This window comes from Gopherus flavomarginatus, chromosome 19 (genome assembly GCF_025201925.1).
Source record: "Gopherus flavomarginatus isolate rGopFla2 chromosome 19, rGopFla2.mat.asm, whole genome shotgun sequence".
Taxonomy (NCBI): Eukaryota; Metazoa; Chordata; order Testudines; family Testudinidae; genus Gopherus; species Gopherus flavomarginatus.
In genome coordinates, this window is record NC_066635.1 from 19,893,788 (window position 1) to 19,912,852 (window position 19,065).

The following is a 19,065-nucleotide window of genomic DNA, read 5'->3' on the forward strand; positions in this document are numbered from 1 at the left end:
GAATTCTGTACTGCAAAACATCTGTGATTCAAGGAGCATCTTAACTGGCTGTTCAAAAAAGGAGCTAATTAAATTTCTGCAGACTTCACATTAATGTACACACATGTACAACTTGAAAGATCCTAATGGCAAAAGGGGTTTATTGCTTGATAATCTCACTCTTATACGATAAGAGGCTCTCAACTGTGTTTTTTGCCTTACGGTGGCCCGGGGATTTGAACGGTATGCCTCATTGCCTGAATGTAAGGAAATAAAAGGGTAAGTATGTGTGGGTTGCTACTTGGTGGAACAATCAGCAGCATCTTCCCAAGCAATGTGGATCTGTATACACTGATACTTATGGAAGAAATGTTCTCAGTTTTAGCGTACTTTTATTATAATATTTGATGCAGATAATTCTTTACCAACATCTGTCGCCATTTCAGATGATGCTATAATGACCATCTGTCAATTTGTTTGCTATGTACTTCACTTGCACATGCCTTGATATTTTTAGCTCTTGGAGCAGAGATATCATCATTTCTGTGGTACATTCTACCTATTGTAAGGCACTGTGTAATATTATTTATTCTCTAAATAAATACCTAAATAATGTTTATCAAGGAATAGTTTACACTTCCTTTTCTTGCCATCAAACATTCTATTGTTTCTATGTCAATATTTTTGAAGAGACCACTCTCTTCCTATTCATTATAGTATCTATCACTACTACTATCCATTAATGCAAATCTCTCTAAAAATAGATTGCAACCTCTCATTCATAGCTGATTACTACTTATACCATTATTTTTAGCACAATCATATAAATGAGGAAGAGAAATTTTTCCACATAGCCTCAATCCTGCAAATATCCCCAACAGCCCTTCCCACAAAAGCAACAAGGAAATTAGATATCTGTTAAATTGAAAGATAAAAATATATTGGAAGTCTAGTCAGATATAGATGTATTGGCACATAAGCTTTCGTGGGTGAATACCCACTTCGTCAGACGCATATAGTGGAAATTTCCAGAGGCAGGTATAAATATGCAGGCAAGCATCAGTCTAGAGATAAGAAGGTTAGTTCAATCAGGGAAGATGAGGCCCTCTTCCAGCAGCTGAGGTGTGAACACTAAGGGAGGAGAAACTGCTTTTGTAGTTGGCTAGCCATTCACAGTCTGTGTTTAATCCTGAACTGATGGTGTCAAATTTGCAAATGAACTGAAGTTCAGCAGTTTCTCTTTGAAGTCTGGTCCTGAAGTCTTTTTTGCTACAGGATGGCTACCTTTCAATCTGCTATTGTGTGTCCAGGGAGGCTGAAGTGTTCTCCTACAGGTTTTTGTATATTGCCATTCCTAATATCTGACTTGTGTCCATTTATCCTTTTACGTAGGGATTGTCCAGTTTGGCCAATGTACATAGCAGAGGGGCATTGCTGGCATATGATAGCATATATTACATTGCTGGACGTGCAGGTGAATGAACTGGTGATGTTGTGGCTGATCTGGTTAGGTCCTGTGATGGTGTCGCTGGTGTAAATATGTGGGCAGAGTTGGCATCGAGGTTTGTTGCATGGATTGGTTCCTGAGTTGGAGTTACTATGGTGCGGTGTGTGGTTGCTGGTGAGAATATGCTTAAGGTTGGCGGGTTGTCTGTGGGCGAGGACTGGCCTGCCTCCCAAGGCCTGTGAAAGTGAGGGATTGTTGTCCAGGATGGGTTGTAGATCACTGATGATGCGTTGGAAAGGTTTTAGCTGAGGACTGTAGGTGATGGCCAGTGGAGTTCAATTAGTTTTTTTCTGGGGGTTGTCTTGCAGCAGGAGGCTTCTGGGTACACATCTGGCTCTGCTGATTTGTTTCCTTATTTCCTCATGCGGGTATCGTAGTTTTGAGAATGCTTGGTGAAGATCTTGTAGGTGTTGGTCTCTGTCTGAGGGGTTGAAGCAAATGCTGTAGATGATGGATCGTGTGGTGTGTCCGGGATGGAAGCTGGAGACATGAAGGTAGGCATAGCGATCGGTGGGTTTTCGGTATAGGGTGGTGTTAATGTGACCGTCACTTATTTGTACCATAGTGTCTAGGAAGTGGACCTCCCTAGATTGGTCCAGGCTGAGGTTGATGGTGGGGTGGAAGCTGTTGAAATCATGGTGGAATTCTTCCAGAGTCTCCTTCCCATGGGTCCAGATGATGGTGTCGCCATCTACAAGTCTATAAGGTGCCATAGGACTCTGTCGCTTTTTACAGATCCAGACTAACATAGCTACCCCTCCGATACTAGTCAGATATAGTGGCAAACTCAAATTTCATCTGTTTTAAACAACCATAAAAGACTATTTCTGAAGTAGCACAGAGCTGCACCTTAGATTTCAAAATATATATATAGCCTCAAACTTTGAGCCCAAATACTGACTTCTAAGCAGCTTCAGAATTTGTTTTTTTTCGCTTTTGATATCTAGAAGAACCATAAGAAATGTGGAGGAAAAGTTGATACATCTATCCAGGAATATGATGTGTTACAACACAATTACATAATTCTCAAATTTTTGGAATCCTTCCATTACACAGCATTTCACCCTTTTGTGTCCCCCAAAAACCCCATCACCTGATATGGATGTCTCATTTTCCATATTATTTTTACTTTTTAAAGCTTGACATTTTAATAACTACTTAGTTAATAATGCTGCTATTGTGCACCCATTTATTACCTAACTTAGTTCATCATTTTTTCACACTTTCCAGAATCCTGAACTAAAATAATCAAACTCCAAGGTGGCAACTGTGAATTGGATTATGAATTACTTTAAAACCAAAAATTATTTAGGAGGAAGTTAAACAGAGACTTTAAAATCTGAGACCCCTGTGTCTTGCAAACTTAAGAATTTCAAAAGACTTAATAAGACCAACTTCATAGGGTGCATCTTTGTTCTTTCAGGAATAGAACACAAAAATTGCAGTATTTGCTCCCAGTGCCAATGACATTCCCAGAAAAGTACATTGAGAGAAAGTTTTTCATATTTACCATGCCAAAACACATTTAATGAAGTCTTTATGGTTTCTTTTTTATATTACATAAGATGTGTCCAAATAGGTCTTCAAGCTTTGCACCCGTGAATCTCCCCCCTTCACTGTTAATCCCAAACACATCATCTGTCTTGTTTTAGATGATCTTACTTTTCCTGACTTTAGGAGGTGCCAAATTTGTATCCAGTACTAGCTTTTGCACCACCACAAAAGACTAGAGGCATAATGTATCAGCCCTCATCGACATCCAAAAGTGAGACTACGCAAATTGTTACCAAATCTGGAAAGCGTAGCCATAAACATGGGCCCAAAGTTTCTGGGCTTCATTATTATTGCTTGAGTAGCTTTCCGGGCATCAACAAGATTATTCAGGTAGTAAGCATTATTTCTGTAAGTATTTGCAAGATGAGGCCTATAGATGGCATATTATAATGCACTACTCAAATGTTAACCCAAAAGTAATATAGATTTCCTTCTGATGTGAAGGAAGATAACAGATAATTCTCTTATTCAGTGTTTTTTTAAATTATTTTAAAGTAAGTAGTAAATTATCTTAAAAAATGAGTTGCAAATGCTCCTTGAACACTACAAATTCTTAGTTACTGTCACTAAGAATTATAAAAAATTCTAGAACTTGTAAACCATCTTTCAATATTTTAAGCAATCCACAACACTGCTGCCTTCAAAGGCGAAGGTCAATAAAGCAAGAAAAGATTTTTATTTGAAAACCAACAGCACACTCTGCTGGCCTTCAGATTTCACAATGCCAACTGATTTCAGTAGCATGAGGCATTCAAAAATGCCACTTGAAAACCTCTGAAGCTTTCCAAAACAACAATAAAATGTACTGCCCATTAAAATGAACAAGAGTACTGGTTCTCTTTTGCAAAAAAAGAAAATAATTTACTACCAGTATTTTAAATTAGGATTACAATTTTTGGCTTGTTTTGTAGTTCAAAACGGCAGGTACAAACTGGACCCAGAAGTGTACAGTTAAAATAAAAAATAATTTTTAAAGTCATTGTTCATAAAGATGTATACAAAGGGTCAGAGAGTGTATTAGAAAGGGAAAAGAGGCTCCAGTTGGTCATCTCAGGGGTGTTCCCAAAGACTGACTGATTCGTCTATCAGATTTTTTAATACACTATGCAAAGCAAATGACTATATTTTATTCTAGTGCTGGATTACCTAGAGATTCATATTATCTGGGAATTACTTAAAAGTCCAAAAAACAAATGGGAAGGAGAGACTATACTTGGCAGTTTTGAAAATGGGAAAGATTCTCCTCTCCTTTCGTGTATGTCTGCCAAACCCATGCAGCTCTTCACTCTCATCCTATCTTTCAGCACTGGAAACGATCACTTTGGCATAGCCCTTCAATAAAAATTCATGTGAATGCTGTTAAGTAGCCTCACATATCATTGAGGTGATCCAACTTTCCTGCATCAGCCCTGTAGGACTGACTTAAGGAATGTCTCAGATTCTTTTTATTTTGGTTTAGCTTGAACAATGTTGTTATTACTTCCCCGCCCTCCACCACTTCCCTCCTAATAAAGTGAAGAAAACTCAAACACCAAAAATTGCAACAAATTTCCAGTGGGGAACTCTGCAAATACCACTGCATATTTCTGAGTCTGTTTCCTTTAAGAAACTTGCATTTTCTTGTATCAGAGGGGTATCCATATTAGTCTGGATCTGTAAGAAGTGACCAAGAGTCCTGTGGCACCTTATCGACTAACAGACATATTGGAGCAGAAGCTCGCATGCATGACGAAGTGGGTGTTCACCCACGAAAGCTCCTGCTCCAATACGTCTGTTAGTCTAAAAGGTGCCACAGGACTCTTTGCTGCTTTTTGCATTTTCTTGGAAGTTCTGCTAGGAAAAGTGACAATTTGTAACAATGTTGGAAAACAGTAATCCGTTTTAAATGTTTAGGCATCTTGTGCCCCTTTACAAAACAAGTTTCATCAGACACAGAACAATTATCAGACAAACAGATGAACATGATTTGTTTGGGGAAGAGTCCACACAGCTTTGTAAAGGGAAATCATGCGGCACCAATCCACCAGAATTCTTTCAGGTTGTCAACAAACACGGACAAAGGTGATACAGTGTAACTGAACTTTCAGAAAGCTTTTGACAAGGTCCCTCACCAAAGGCTCTTAAGCAAAGCAAGGAGTGAATAAGATGAAGGTTCTCTCATGGATCAGTAATTGGTTAAGAGATTGGAAACAAAGGGTAGGAGTAAACAGCCAGTTTTCAAATTTCACCAAGGATCTGTGCTGGGACAGTGCTGTTCAACATATTCACAAATGATCTGTAAAAACGGGTAACCAGCATGTTGGCAAAGTTTGCAGATGATACAAAATTACTCAAGATAGTTAAGTCCAAAGCAGACTGTGAAGAGTTACAAAGGGATCTCTCAAAACTGGGTGACAGGGCAACAAAATGGGAGACTAAATTCAGTGTTGACAAATGCAAAGCAATGGACTTTGGAAAACAATCTCAACTATACAAACAAAATTATGTGGTCTAAATTTGCTGTTACCACCCAAAAAAAAGAGATTTTGGAGACATCATTGATATTTCTTTGAAAACATCTGTTCAATGTGCAGCAACAATCAAAAAAGCTAACTGAATGTTAGGAACCATTAGGAAAGGGATAGATAATAGGACAGAAAATCTCATAATGCCGTAAGAGAAAGAATTGGAAAAGGTACGGAAAAGAGCAACAAAAATTGTTAGGGGTATGGAACAACTTCCCTATGAGGAGAGATTAAAGAGAGACTGGGATTGTCCTTCCTGGAAAAGAGACAACTGAGGGGGTATATGATAGAGGTCTATAAAGTCATGAATGGTGTGGAGAAAGTGAATAAGGAAGCATTATTCACACCTTCACTCAACACATGAACCAGGGGCCATCCAATGAAATTAATAAGCTGCAGGTTTAAAACAAACATAAGGAAGTACTTCTTCACAAAATGCACAGTCAACCTACGGAACTCGTTGTCAGGGGATATTGTTAAGGCCAAAAGTATAACAGGGTTCAAAAAAGATTTAGATATTTTAATGGAACATAGATCCATCAATGGCTATTAGCCAAGGTGGTCAGGGGCTCAACCCCATTCTCTGGATGTCCCTAAAGCTTTGATTGTTAGAAGCTGGGACTGGACAACAGGGGATGGATCGCTCAATAAATTGCGCTGTTCTGTTCACTCCCTCTGAAGCATCTCGCACCAGACACCATTGGAAGACAGAATACTGGGCAAGATGGACCATTAGTCTGATGCAATATGGCAATTTCTTATGTTTTTAAGTGGGCTACTTTTTCAGATAAAAGCAAGACAAGACAGCAACATCCTACCTCCAGCACACAAACAAAAAGGGAGACAAAAAAGCCTTCAACCTTGCCCAAAAGAATTCCAAAGAAGTACTCAGACTAACAGTGAGAGGAAATGGCATTCCAGAGATCCAGGCGTTTACCAGAAGACTTTCCCTCCAGTCCTTTCTAGACTGTATCATGGGCTGAGTAAGAAAAATAACTTCAAGATACTAGATCCTGATGCAGCAGGATGCTTTCTGAAAATCATCTTGTAAATTGGCCTTTAATGCACAATTTCTTTATAACAACAAAATTTGTCCTTGTTTCTTGAACTAATAAATGGCCTGCAAGACCCATGCTACTTACTGTTTTTGGAGAGAAAGAAGCAATTTTTTCTGAGTGAACAATCAGTTCCCCATTTCTTCTCTGTTGATAAACTTCCAAAGCATCAACAAACTGCACTCCCTTTGCAAAACAATGACGTTTTCTTATCTGTTAGGAAAACATGCAACACTCAAATGTACAACAACAGACAAAGGTGTGGCATTAAATCAGAGCTAAACTAGTGGTCAAACGTTACAGTTATAATTTTAATGTTTTTTCATTCTGTGCCTGTTTCAGAAACTCTGCATTGTTAATACCCATCAGTTTAACCACATCTCTAATATAAGCTAACCAAAAATTAATAATTTAAGAAAAGTTACTATAACATTTGTACGTCTTGGTTATCAAGACAAATATACAGCTTAATAACGCTTTTTTAAAAAAAAAATCATTTTGTTTTGCTAAATAAAAGCAATAAATGAATATGAACAATTTCTATCATTTTGGAGTGATATTTTATTGAGCCCTGCTTGGACAAAACAGTTAATGAAACAACACTATACCACCACCACCATCCCCACTACAGACTCCTCAGTCACACAAGGACTTTAGTAAGCAAAATGTACATCTAGTTTCAAAGATGAAAATGGATGTTTATGTTGATGTACTTGTTAATCATAGGAGCTGGACACATTTCTTGCAGAATTAGGCCACAATCTTACAAAGAGATATAAACTTGGGGGGAGGGATAGCTCAGTGGTTTGAGCATTGGCCTGCTAAACCCAGGGTTGTGAGTTCAATCCCTGAGGGGGCCATTTGGGGATTGGCCCTGCTTTGAGCACGGGGTTGGACTAGATGATCTCCTGAGGTCCCTTCCAACACTAATAATCTATGATAATTCTAAATCCTACTGATTTAAACAGGTGTCTGGACATAGATACCTGTACTAGCAGATTCCAATGCAGGATGGGGGCCAAGAAGAGCAGGTGGTGTTACAAATGAAAGATCCTATAAATTATTACAAGTTTCTATGATACAATACACAAGATTAAAAAGATATCCATGGCAAAGGAAGAAGTGATTGCCGAAGAGAATGGTGGGGGTATGAAGTGAGCTTCAAATATCCTAAATTGCCAAAAAAATTGAAACCAATATACAAATACAGCAGCTGGTTCTATTGCTGACATTTCCAGCAGAAAAATGAATAGTATATGAAATAAACAGAATACTCCACAGCTACACTTAGTTTTCCTTTCGTAATTAATGACATAGATATCAGTGATTATTTCCAATTGTTATATGTTTTGATAAAACTAGTATAATTATTGTACAGACATACAATAAAAACATCCATAATATGAATGGCAAGGAAAAAATCCAACCCATGGTAATTATTCTTCAAAAAAGTTAAGTAGTTCTCTGACACAATATTAAAACAGAATACAAAGACGACTAGAGTGCACTTCAGTAATATAAAAAAAAATTAAGGAACTTGTAATACCAATATTGATAATGTAACAAAAACTTTAGAGAAATTTCATCCCATGTAAAAAGCTAGTGATAAGAATTTGGAAGGATATCAAGAGGCATTATAATGTACATTAGATTTTTAGCGGATGTGTGGAAGGGCATTTTCATGCCTAAGAATTCTTTTTTTTCTTTGACTTAACAGTTTTAAGAGCAACTGTTGGTGAGAGGCTTCATAGAGACAGAGTGTTTAAATTCTCCATTTACTAGCATACACCAAATAATTTATCTGCATGACAAGTGATTGTGAAAAATCAAATACAACAATAGATTCCTTTGTAACAAGTAATAGTAAAAATGAAGAGAAAAAGTAATCTAATTTATGGCTGTGACATGACCAACTCATATCTACTTCTAGCACTGAAATGTTGATTGATATTTGACAACCTTGTTCGGCTATGCCTGGATTATTTTACTGCCAATAAACTTTGCTCACCTGCTGCTCAGTTTCTAATAAACGTATCCTTTTCCTGTCCACTTGAAAGTCATCATTTTCATCTCCATGTAAAGATGCCCATTTCTTTGCAGATAATTTTGAAGACAGTGTGACTTTTGCATTATGTACTGTAACAGGAGTGTATTAAATAAATGTAAATATTTCCAGTCATGAAACTTATTCAGAAAAAATAGTTTAGACAAAACGTGGACTCTAATATTGGTAGACATTTCTGGACTCCATCTTCCCTCATTACAGTGCAGGCAAATTTACATAGGAAGAACCATTACTTTAGGATTTTACTACTATGCAACATGGAAAAAATGGTTGGACTAAGGGAGGCCTCCTAACAGAAGAAACATAACAAGCATTGCACTAGCTATTAGTTTCCCTTCTAAAATTGATTTTGGCTACATTGGCAAGGAAAAACCAGCTATTTAATCCTTAAAATATTTTTAGAGGGTCTGTCATGGCAGATAAAGCTTTAAAGTTTCTTATATGTAAACATATCTCTTAGCTTTCCACTGATCTTTCATCATTGTCCTTGCTATTGTGGCTAAACGCAAGAGATTTTTACTTTCAAACAGCAATGATTATATCCTGTTCATAGCTCACATCCTTCCACTAAAAATCACAGGCACCAACTTTCTTCTTTCCAGATGGGTGCTCCACCCCTCCTCCACCGTTTCCTCCGCCGCCCCACCCTCTTGCCACCTCTTCCTGCCCCTTTCCATCCCTACTCTGCCCCCTTTCTCCCCTGCCTTCTGCCTGCCACCAAACAGCTGATCAGTGGATGGCTGGAGGGTGCTGAGCACCCACTATTTTTTTTTTCATGGGTGCTCCAGCGGCACCTATGACTAAAATCATAATGCAGAACTGCAACAGCAAAATCATTGAAATGGCCACAGATTGCCATCAGTAACAGAGAAATGTGACTTAATTGTAGAATTAGGCATAAAGAAAGATTAGACTGCAGCAAAAGGGACCACAAGGGTCATCTAGTCTAACCCTCTGCCAAGATACAGGATTTGTTGTGTCTAAACCATTCAAGACTGATGGCTATCCAGCCTCCTTTTGGAAACCTCCAGCAAAGGAGCTTCCACAACCTGTTTAGGCAGTCTGTTCAATTGTCCTACTGTTGTTACAATTTGGAAGTTTTTACTCAGATTTAATCTAAGATTTTGTTAGTCCATATTGCACTTGGCACAGAAATTATATGAGAAGCCAGGGATGGCAACTTCATTCCAATAAATCTCTCATCTGTGTCAGTCAGGTTTGTTTGTTATTATTATTAAAAGGGATACTGCCAACTTGAAATCTAGTCAATTTTTTTTTGTTGTTTTTTGTTTTTTTTTTTAAAGAAAAAGTATGTTCAGGTACTACACATATCCTAGTCACCTGCCAATTTTTCATGGTTTTACAAATCACATCTTCATATTTTCTCAATGCTCTTCTACTCCCTGTTGCTAAGTGGAAGTCCCACATAATAACAGGAAGAATGCCTACACAGAAAAAGCGCTGCCAACTGATCACGTAAGAGTGCTGTCAAATGCATAAAGAAAACAAAATGAGAAAATAATAAGAAATTCCTGCCCCCCACCCCTTCAGTCAAAGCTATCTTAGGTGTATCCTTTCACAACAATGGGCAAAACACTTTCAGGGAGCAGTGCAATTTAAAGCTGACTTTCACCCCAAATGCTAGGACTAAAAGAAAAAAATGTGGCATCTATTTACACAATGACCCTGGTACTTGCTGCTGAGAAAAACTGACAAGATCATGTGGACATAGTGGATTACACTCCATAGCGAGAGCCATGGGTAAAATACTTCATTGCAAAAACACAATAGTACTCCTCCACTGAAATTTCCATAACTAGTTGTCCTGTGAATCACATAGGGAAAAGAAGAGGCGGCTTCAAATGAGGGTGTTCCCAGTACGCAAACTACCAATTATCTACTTCCCCAGCATTCCAAATGCCAAAATTTAATATTTAACAGCTAGCAAAAAAACTGTAAAGTACTTATTTCTGAGTCAAGGTTTCTTCTGGTAGACTGGACTGTAGTGCAGTGTTAGAGACTTCATGGGGAGCTGACTATAGGCTCCTGAACTTCAAACTAGTAAGAAGCAATGCAGAAGAGCACTTTCAACCACTGCTGAGCATAAGAGACCATAAACATGCTCATCTGCAGGACTATCCCATGACATATTTTTTATTTGGACACTTGGAAGGAAGGGGGAACTTTAAAGTCAGGAGTCATTAATGACCCAGAAAAAAGGTGGAGGGTGAAAGCATGATGAAAGTAGCACTCTTGATAAGTTGTTGGCAATCATAGGAGAAAGGAGAACCCACAAATTGAATAGCCATACGAGATGTCCACCCTCCCAAAAAAATAGAAAGTTACCTTTGTCTGTTGATGGTGTTTCACTTTTTATGGAAGTTGCTGCTTTACAATTAGTGAAAGAACAAGAAGCACCTTGGTTCATATCTGCAATAGTGTCATTAGTCACAGCCTGGGAATGGCATCTACAGTGACATGACAATGAAGTCTCTGGTTTTTTGCATTCCTTTTCACATGAGAACTCATCCAGTGACTTCTCTAAAAACAGGACAGGAGAAGGTCATTCATCTTCTGTCATGAAAGCATAATTACAGAGCCATATTGCAGAAGTAGGCTCTCTCCATACTGTAAGAATAATTAGATAACAGTAGATTTTGTCGGAGCTATAGCTTGTAGTCACTGGGTCCACAAGGGTTGCACACCTTTACAAAACAGATATATGGAACTCATTTACAGAAACCCTATCCATTCAGCTACAAAAAAAGTACAATAGGCCCTTTGAGTTAATACTAACCACAATCTTAATCAATAGAGTAAGCATTATACAGGAAGGGAAAAGATGCACACATATAGTTAAGATCCAGCGCAGTTCCTCTGAATGGATATACCAGCCATACTGAACCGCAGTATATAAGGTTGCACGCTAGCATAAGAAAAATTGAAAAATTCCCTAATTTAGCAGGTTTTGAGTCTTAGCCAGAAATAAGGACATTATCTCCACTGCATAAAGAAAACACATGTAAACTCAGTTTTCTCCAATGAAGGCAGCACAAACTCTTTCAAAAAGTAAACAGAGGAAGACTTATTAATATTACTATGTACTAATTTGGGCTTGCACTTTGATCTGGTTCATTAGCAATTTATGGGCGCAGTCTGTATTGTGTAATTTACTTAGATTACAAGCCTTTTGGCTAGGGAGTCCGTCTTCCTCTAGGTATTGTACAAACTAAGCATACTATGAAAACTCAATAAAGAATAATAGTAAAAAACAATTACAATAATATACAGAGTTGGAACACACACATTTTCCAGTTCAAAATGTCATAATTTCAGGTAAGCAATAACATTTTCTTTAAATATGCTGATACACCTCTACCTCAATATAACGCGGTACTCAGGAGACAAAAAATCTCACCGCATTATAGGTGAGACTGCGTTATATCAAACTTGCTTTGGCACCCCCGTTGCTTGTTCCCTGACTGCCCCCTCCAAAGACCCCCGTCCCTAATCACCCCCAGAACCCTACTCCCTACCCAACCCCACTGTCCCCTGACTGCTCCGACCCCTATCCACCCCCACCCCCACCCCCGACAGGCACTCAGCGGCAGCAAGCGGAGCAGCCCAGCCCTAACCCGCTCCACTCCGCACTCACCAGTGTGAGGAAGTGGGGAAAGGATGCCCCTCTGCACTCACCTGCGGCAGGAAGTGCAGTGACACGGCTCCAGCCCACACCACTCTGCCACCTCCCAGCCGTGGCGCTCCACTTCCCACCAGGCAGGTGAATGCAAAGGGCGTCCTTTCCCCAACCTCCCCACACTCACCGGCGGCGGGAAGCGGAGCAGCCCAGTCCCAGCCAGCTCCACTCTGCCAGCTCCCAGCTGTGGCGCTCCACTACCCGCCGGGCAGGTGAGTGCAGGACCTTTCCCCAGCCGCCCCCCAGCGACACGGCTGGGGCCAGGGCAAGGAAAGCGGAGTGGACTAGTGCTGCGTTGCTCCACTTCCCGCCGCAGGTGAGTGCGGAGAGGTTGGGGAAAGGACGCCCCCCATATTCCCCTGCAGTGGGAAGCGGAGGATCGTGGCTGGGATCTGGCGGAGTGGAGCGGGCTGAGGCTGAGCTGCTCCGCTTCCGCTGCTGCTGGTGAGTGCGGGGGGATCCTTCCCCCCGAGTGACACAGCTGGGGCGTAGAAGCAGAGTGGGCTGCTCCCAGCCCTTTGCTAATCCCCCGGGCCACTCTGGGACTGCGGGGGCCCCAGAAGTGCCCTTCCACAGCTCGTGCCCCCCAGACCCAGGAAAGGGAGCCCCTGACCGCCCCCAAGACCCTCTGCCCCTTATCGAACCCCTAGGCCCTGGCCTGGCCCGGCCCGGCACCCTTAACACTCTGCTCAGAGCAGCATGTCAGAGCTTTACCGCCTTGTATGTGAACCTGCCTTATATCAGGTCACGTTATATGAGGACAGAGGTGTATTCATATTTCCACCTTAATGTAACATTCAAAGCCATATTCATTTTAATATGAAAATAACGCTGATTAGGTCTACTATCTTGATTCTCCATAAAGCTGGCATCAACCATTGACATAAGAACTGACAAGATTTGGGTCCATTCCTAAAACTAGATTTCTGAGGTTGTCTACAGACCTAATATATTTATCAATGCAGACAATCCTTGCTAATTGAAACTGGGCATATGGACATTTTGAGATAACTTACCATGCAGAGACTGCTGCCATGACAATACAGAACAAAGTAATGCCAAACTTTTACCACTTCCTGTGGGGCTCTCCAACAAACAATGTTGCCTAGAATTTAACCCCTTAACAATCTGTAAGGAAAAAATAAAAAGTTAACAGCTCAGAAGAATTAACAAGTACATTTTCATGTTGTCTCTTTGGGAGGGGAAGCAGTGTATATATATCACACTCTCATCAGCAAAGTGCAGTAAATCTTCTGTGTCAGCAACAAGACAGTAACTAAGAAAGAAGGTGAAGAACATCTCCAGCTGAAACCACAGGGATTTTTTTTTTTTAAAAGGCCAGCTGAAAGTAGTTTCCTAAATGGAATTTGACAAGGTCCTCAGTTCATACTTTTGAAAAAAAAAAAATTAAAATCTCACAAGACCACAAGTTGTCATTAGATCTTGGTTTTCTCTCAACTACAGACATTTGCAACATCCCTCACTATACTGGAACACAGGTTCAGTAGTGACTCAGATGGGCTTGTCGACTACCTCCCCATATAGCAGCAACACCTGATCAAGGGCTTGTCTACACTTGAAACGCTGCAGCTGCACCACTGTAGTGCTCCACTGTAGACACGACCTGTGCCAATGGAAGGGATTCTCCCACTGGAGTAAGTAATCCACCGCCCTGAAAGGCGATAGCTGCGTAAATGAATTCTTAACTACATCGCTCAGGGATGTAGGTTTTTGATACTGCTGAGTGATGTAGCTGGGACAAACTAACTTTTTAGTGTAGATCAGGCCCAAGTCAGAATCTCTTTATCCTTAATGTCATAGAAGCAAAGAATGATGGCAGGCCATTAAATACTTCTTTGTCATAATTAAAGTTTTATATTTAATAACATGTGGAAGATAAAACGTCTACTCCCTCAATAAAATGAAAACTTAGTGGGTTGGTACGGTATCTTTTGATCAAAAGATGGCAGGCATTTTGCTGAAGCCTTCCCTTTCTGAATTTGCAACATCAGATAACTCTTTTAATACCTAATCTCTAGTTAAATAGGCATGCATTGTGGACACACCTATTTAACAAGATATTTAGGATAAAAGTTTAAAAGTATGTATTCACCTTAATACTCCAAAAATATAACTGAGCTCCCCCCACATATATGCAAATACAGCATGTTGTTGCTTGTATTGTAATGGAAACACTGGAGGTATTGAAGGTTCTGAATTCATATCTAAATTCCCTTTTACACTTTTAATTTACTACAGGTTCAAAATTATAACACTACATAAACTATTAAATCAATAGGTTTTAATGACAAGTCTACTTACTGCATTCATCATAGCAAGCTGTGAAGGGTAAGCCTTGCAAGGAAAGATAATCTTCACCCCACCAATGGTATATTCTGACACTACCGAAGACATTGTCAGGGTTCTTTTCCCTTATTTATTTCAAATTTATGTCTGCAATACAAATGAAAAATGTTGACAAATCAATTCTACCTCAGCAGCTATCAGAAATCTGCAAACAACATAAGGCACCAGATAAAATTGAATATAAACTGTTAAAGTAATTTGGGGACTAGGCGGTTCAGGATATTGGCTATGGTGAAAATATAGTGCTTTACACCTATAGGTCACCAGTTCAAATTTAGCCCATCTTAGTAATGACAGCAAGTTATTACCATCTGATGATTTTTCTGTAACTTAAGTGATATAATAATTACTAACATACTATATGTATTATCTTTTGGAATATTATCACTCAAACTGGACTTTGGCCAGGATATTAGATTAGCACCCCAATTCCGGTGAATAGCACGTTGGGATCTTTAATAATCACAAACAATCAGTTCCTCAGTTTTACAAACCCACTCTAGTTAGCTTGAACCCCAAAATAGTGCTTCCTGTGGTAATATGGCTGAGAAGAATGGTTTCCAGATAAGATGTTTATTTAAAACATTTTATTTTTAAATGTATAGTGTCCCTTTTAATGTTTATAAATTGCTATAAAGATAGAAAATCTTATCTATGTTACTAATAATGTAATTATTAAACGAGAAAAATATAATTTATTTGTCACTATTTACAGTGATAACTTTTTGCACATCTCTCACTTTGGACAATGAAAAGTAAGAGCTGAAAATGGTATACAGTCAGTTTCACTCTCATGTTCAAAAGATGCAATGTTTGGATTTCAAACACCGAGGGGAAACATAGGGTAGCTTGTTTAAAAATAATTGTTTACTATATTTTTTTAAGGTTGAGGAAACAATTCCCACAGGTGTTAGGTTATACAAAAAGCTTCTTTCTACAAAGTTAAAATTTGGGACCAAATTTAGCAACACCCCTTTCTCTGATTAATTCCCTAACTGAAAGGCCTCAGTGGACCACTATCAAAAGACCATCATAACAATTGGTATGATGCCACACCATCATAAACAATCTCAGAGGAAGGAATCTACCTACAAAAAAAAAAAAAAAAAAAAAAGACTGTTACCTTTAAATTACCACCTAAACTTGCCCCCCAGAAAGGGACGGTCGGTCCCCTGTCCCAAGTTTAGAAAGCTTTTCCTCAAATATACTCAGAAAGTCCCACCGTCCCTCTTAAGCAAAACCAATTATTTCTATTGTGCCCAAAGTTTGCTAAACTTGCTTTATACAAGAAAACAAGGTTCCTATGTGAGCGCTTCAGCTCTACACAGCCAAACACACCGCCGAAGACTGCAGGGAGAGGGATGGAGAAAGGGGAACGAACCTAGCAGGACGCTGCTTATTCAGCCCCGGGCTCTGTGGATATTTTTGTTTTGGCTATTTACAAACAGTCAGAAGTTGTGTACCGATACTGACGCCCTAGTGAAAGGTTGTGTGTTCATGACATACGAACCGAGCCTGGTGCAGCGCTCGGAGGGCAGGAGGATGAACACGTCTGTTTGCTTTTTTATCTTATTCACTTCACGCACTTCCCCCCACCCTAAAAATTGACAAAGGGGGGGGCGAGATTGCAGCGATTCCCTCCTACACAGTCCACCCCCCCGCAAAGGGAAGTTTACAGGGGTCTCCCCCAGTTCCCTGACCAGAGGGGAGATATACCCAGGGGTCTCCCCCGTACGACCGCCCCGGGGGGGGGAATATTGCTGGGAAGCCACGTAGTGCCCCCAACCCGCACAAGCGGCCCATGGCCGTGAGCTCTCCCCGGGCCGGGGGAAGGGGAAATTCCCGTAGCTCCCCCCGAGCGAAGGGAAGTCGGTTTCCCACAGCGAACGCCCGCCCCGCCTCCATTTTGAATGCCGTCCCCCACCCCCCGGCAGCTGGCCACGCCCCCCGGCCCGTAACCACAGACGGGCGGGATCCGATTCCACGTTACCTCAGAGCGCAGGGGGCAACTCCATCGGCCCTTCCGTTTCTTCGAGCCTTAGCGCCTCCAGCTCAGCCTGGCCCCCACCCGCCTCCACACACCAATCACAGCTGACAGGAAGGCGTTCCGCCGCAGCCAATCAGCAGCCTCGTCGGCCAAAGAGCTCCCGCCTCCGCCCCTCGCTGCTGGAACCAATCACTGAAGCCCATACTGGTGCCCAGCAGGTTCCTTTAGTCGCCTAGGTAACCAAGCGCAGGCGCTGTGGCTCTGATCCTTGCCCCGCCCAGTCTCCTTTTCCGGAGGGGGAGGGGCTCCTCCCCTTAGGCTGAGACCGTAGTGGCCCAGGTGTGCTAGCATCAGGACCACATCGCCAATGGTGCCACAAGGAGACGCACTGGACCTGCCCCCACTTGGCCAGGGACTCTTCATGTCTGGGCCTGCAAGGGCACAGTGAGGTGGCACATAGGGTGACCAGTCAGCAAGTGTGAAAAACTCAGATGGGGTGGGGGGTAATAGGAGCCTATATAAGAAAAAGACTGAAAAATCAGGACTGTCCCTATAAAATCAGGACATCTGGTCACCCTAGTGGCACAGCATGGGGCCGGCCCCCCACAAGAATTGTACAGCACAACACAGTGCTGTGCCATCACCAAGTGCAATGGGTGACCTTCATCCATCACAAGCCTCCTGGCCTCACAGCCTTGCAGAGCCGGAGCTCTGTCACCTGCGCAGGCCTCACGGCTGCGTCCTGTTAGTCATTTGTTGTATTAGGCTGTAGTGACATCTTGTGGGACAGTGCTCTGAAACGCTTAAGTGTTCCTCACTGGGGCAGACAGGCTAGAACTTGCTTCGGTAAGTCAAGGGGGTTGGGTTGTTGGCTTTTTTCCCCCTTAAACACTCATTTCCCCTGCACAACTGAGGTCCACATGCATAGACAGACACACTGTCCTGTTCAATATATTTAAGTTTACTTGGTTTTCCATTGTACTAAGCATAAAGACAACTAACTATTCCAGCTGTTTGATTCCGTTAATTTATACAGCACAATGCTTTACAGACAAAGAGAAGACATTTCTGTCCTAACCTTAACTGTAAGTAGAGAAAGAGAGCAAAGCACACACACAATGGCCCAAAAAAAAAAAAAAAAAAACCCACAAAAAAAACCAACCAACCAAGGTTGTGCTGCAACAGATCATTTAGTTTGGTTAATAATTCAGAGAGATGCACACTCAGGGGGAGTATATTTGACCGGAAGGCAGATAAAGTCAGTGCAGTGCTGAGAAAGGATACTTCCAATCAGTCCATCCATGTTTTGACTAGGTCTGTAAAAATATCTTGATATTACTATTTGAATAGCAGTAAGTATGCTAACAACTGTCATATATGCAGACAGTTATTAACCAGACATTGCGACACATCTGTCTTGCACCTGTTCATGCTCTATCCATACCAGGTCTTCCCTCCCCACTTTGGCCAGTATTGTATGTAGAGCCTCAGGATCCCAGCCCATGGAAGTGATTAGCTTATATGATGAAAGATTAAACAAAATACAGACTATAATACAAAACAGTTACAAAATTCATCTACTAGTAATATTGCTGTTCACTTTCTTTTTAAATAGCTATGAACTGTGCAGGGAGTCGATGGCTCAGGGACTGGCAAAAGGCTACATGAATGATGTTAAAGTCAAGCCCAAATCACTAGTAACCAAAAGTCTTGGTCATTTGATGACTAGCTGGTATCCTACATAAAGTGAGATTGTTCCACACTGGTTCTTAAAAGTGACAACACATCAAAACTGACATGCTTGGAATAGGGTTGACATGGATGTAGAGGTCAGGTTATTGCAGTGCAGAGTTACATCTGAGGTACATGTGGCATTTTAAACACATGAAATTTCAGGCACTCAAGATAACGCATCTTCTGCAATCTCAAAGGTGGTAGCGGGGATCTTTGAACTGACTGGTAAAATGATGAAAACCCTCTGCTTTAAAATAGGGGGTAGTTCATGTTTCAACCTTTACCTTTTAAAAGTTTGTAAACAGAACAATGGATAAGTAACTGAGCGGGGAGGGGAGCGGGAATCTATGTCTATTGCAAATGGAGGGCTCAAACCTACAATCCTAATGGAGACAGAATTCAGTGGTCAGTAATTTTTAAAATTTCAGCATGCAATTACATCTAATCTTTCAGACATTTAGTCATTTATGAGGGAATGTTCTGACTTTGTAAGAAAGTCAGTGGTTTTTAAAGTCATTTAGTTTGTGCACTAGAGGCCTGAGGGAAGTGTTCCTTCACTTAGACATCCAACTTGGAAAGGATTTTAAATTTGAAATGAGCAATCAATCCATGCAAG

The 19,065-nt window shown here is 40.8% G+C and overlaps 1 protein-coding gene across 3 annotated transcripts in view; it reads right to left on the reverse strand.

Annotated features, from left to right (window-relative positions):
• The window catches only part of BRIP1 (BRCA1 interacting helicase 1), a 196,402-nt gene extending 179,592 nt beyond the window's left edge, over positions 1 to 16,810 (reverse strand). For all 3 annotated transcript variants that reach the window (XM_050928766.1, XM_050928767.1, XM_050928768.1), the window contains exons 1-6: positions 16,719 to 16,810; positions 14,684 to 14,815; positions 13,378 to 13,489; positions 11,011 to 11,205; positions 8,608 to 8,735; positions 6,687 to 6,812 (exon numbers count right to left, since the gene is read on the reverse strand). In XM_050928766.1, coding sequence (XP_050784723.1) covers positions 6,687 to 6,812; positions 8,608 to 8,735; positions 11,011 to 11,205; positions 13,378 to 13,489; positions 14,684 to 14,776 — 654 coding nt within the window. In that variant the 5' untranslated portion in view covers positions 14,777 to 14,815; positions 16,719 to 16,810. The remainder of the gene's footprint in view (positions 1 to 6,686; positions 6,813 to 8,607; positions 8,736 to 11,010; positions 11,206 to 13,377; positions 13,490 to 14,683; positions 14,816 to 16,718) is intronic.
• Between the last annotated feature and the right edge of the window lie 2,255 nt (positions 16,811 to 19,065).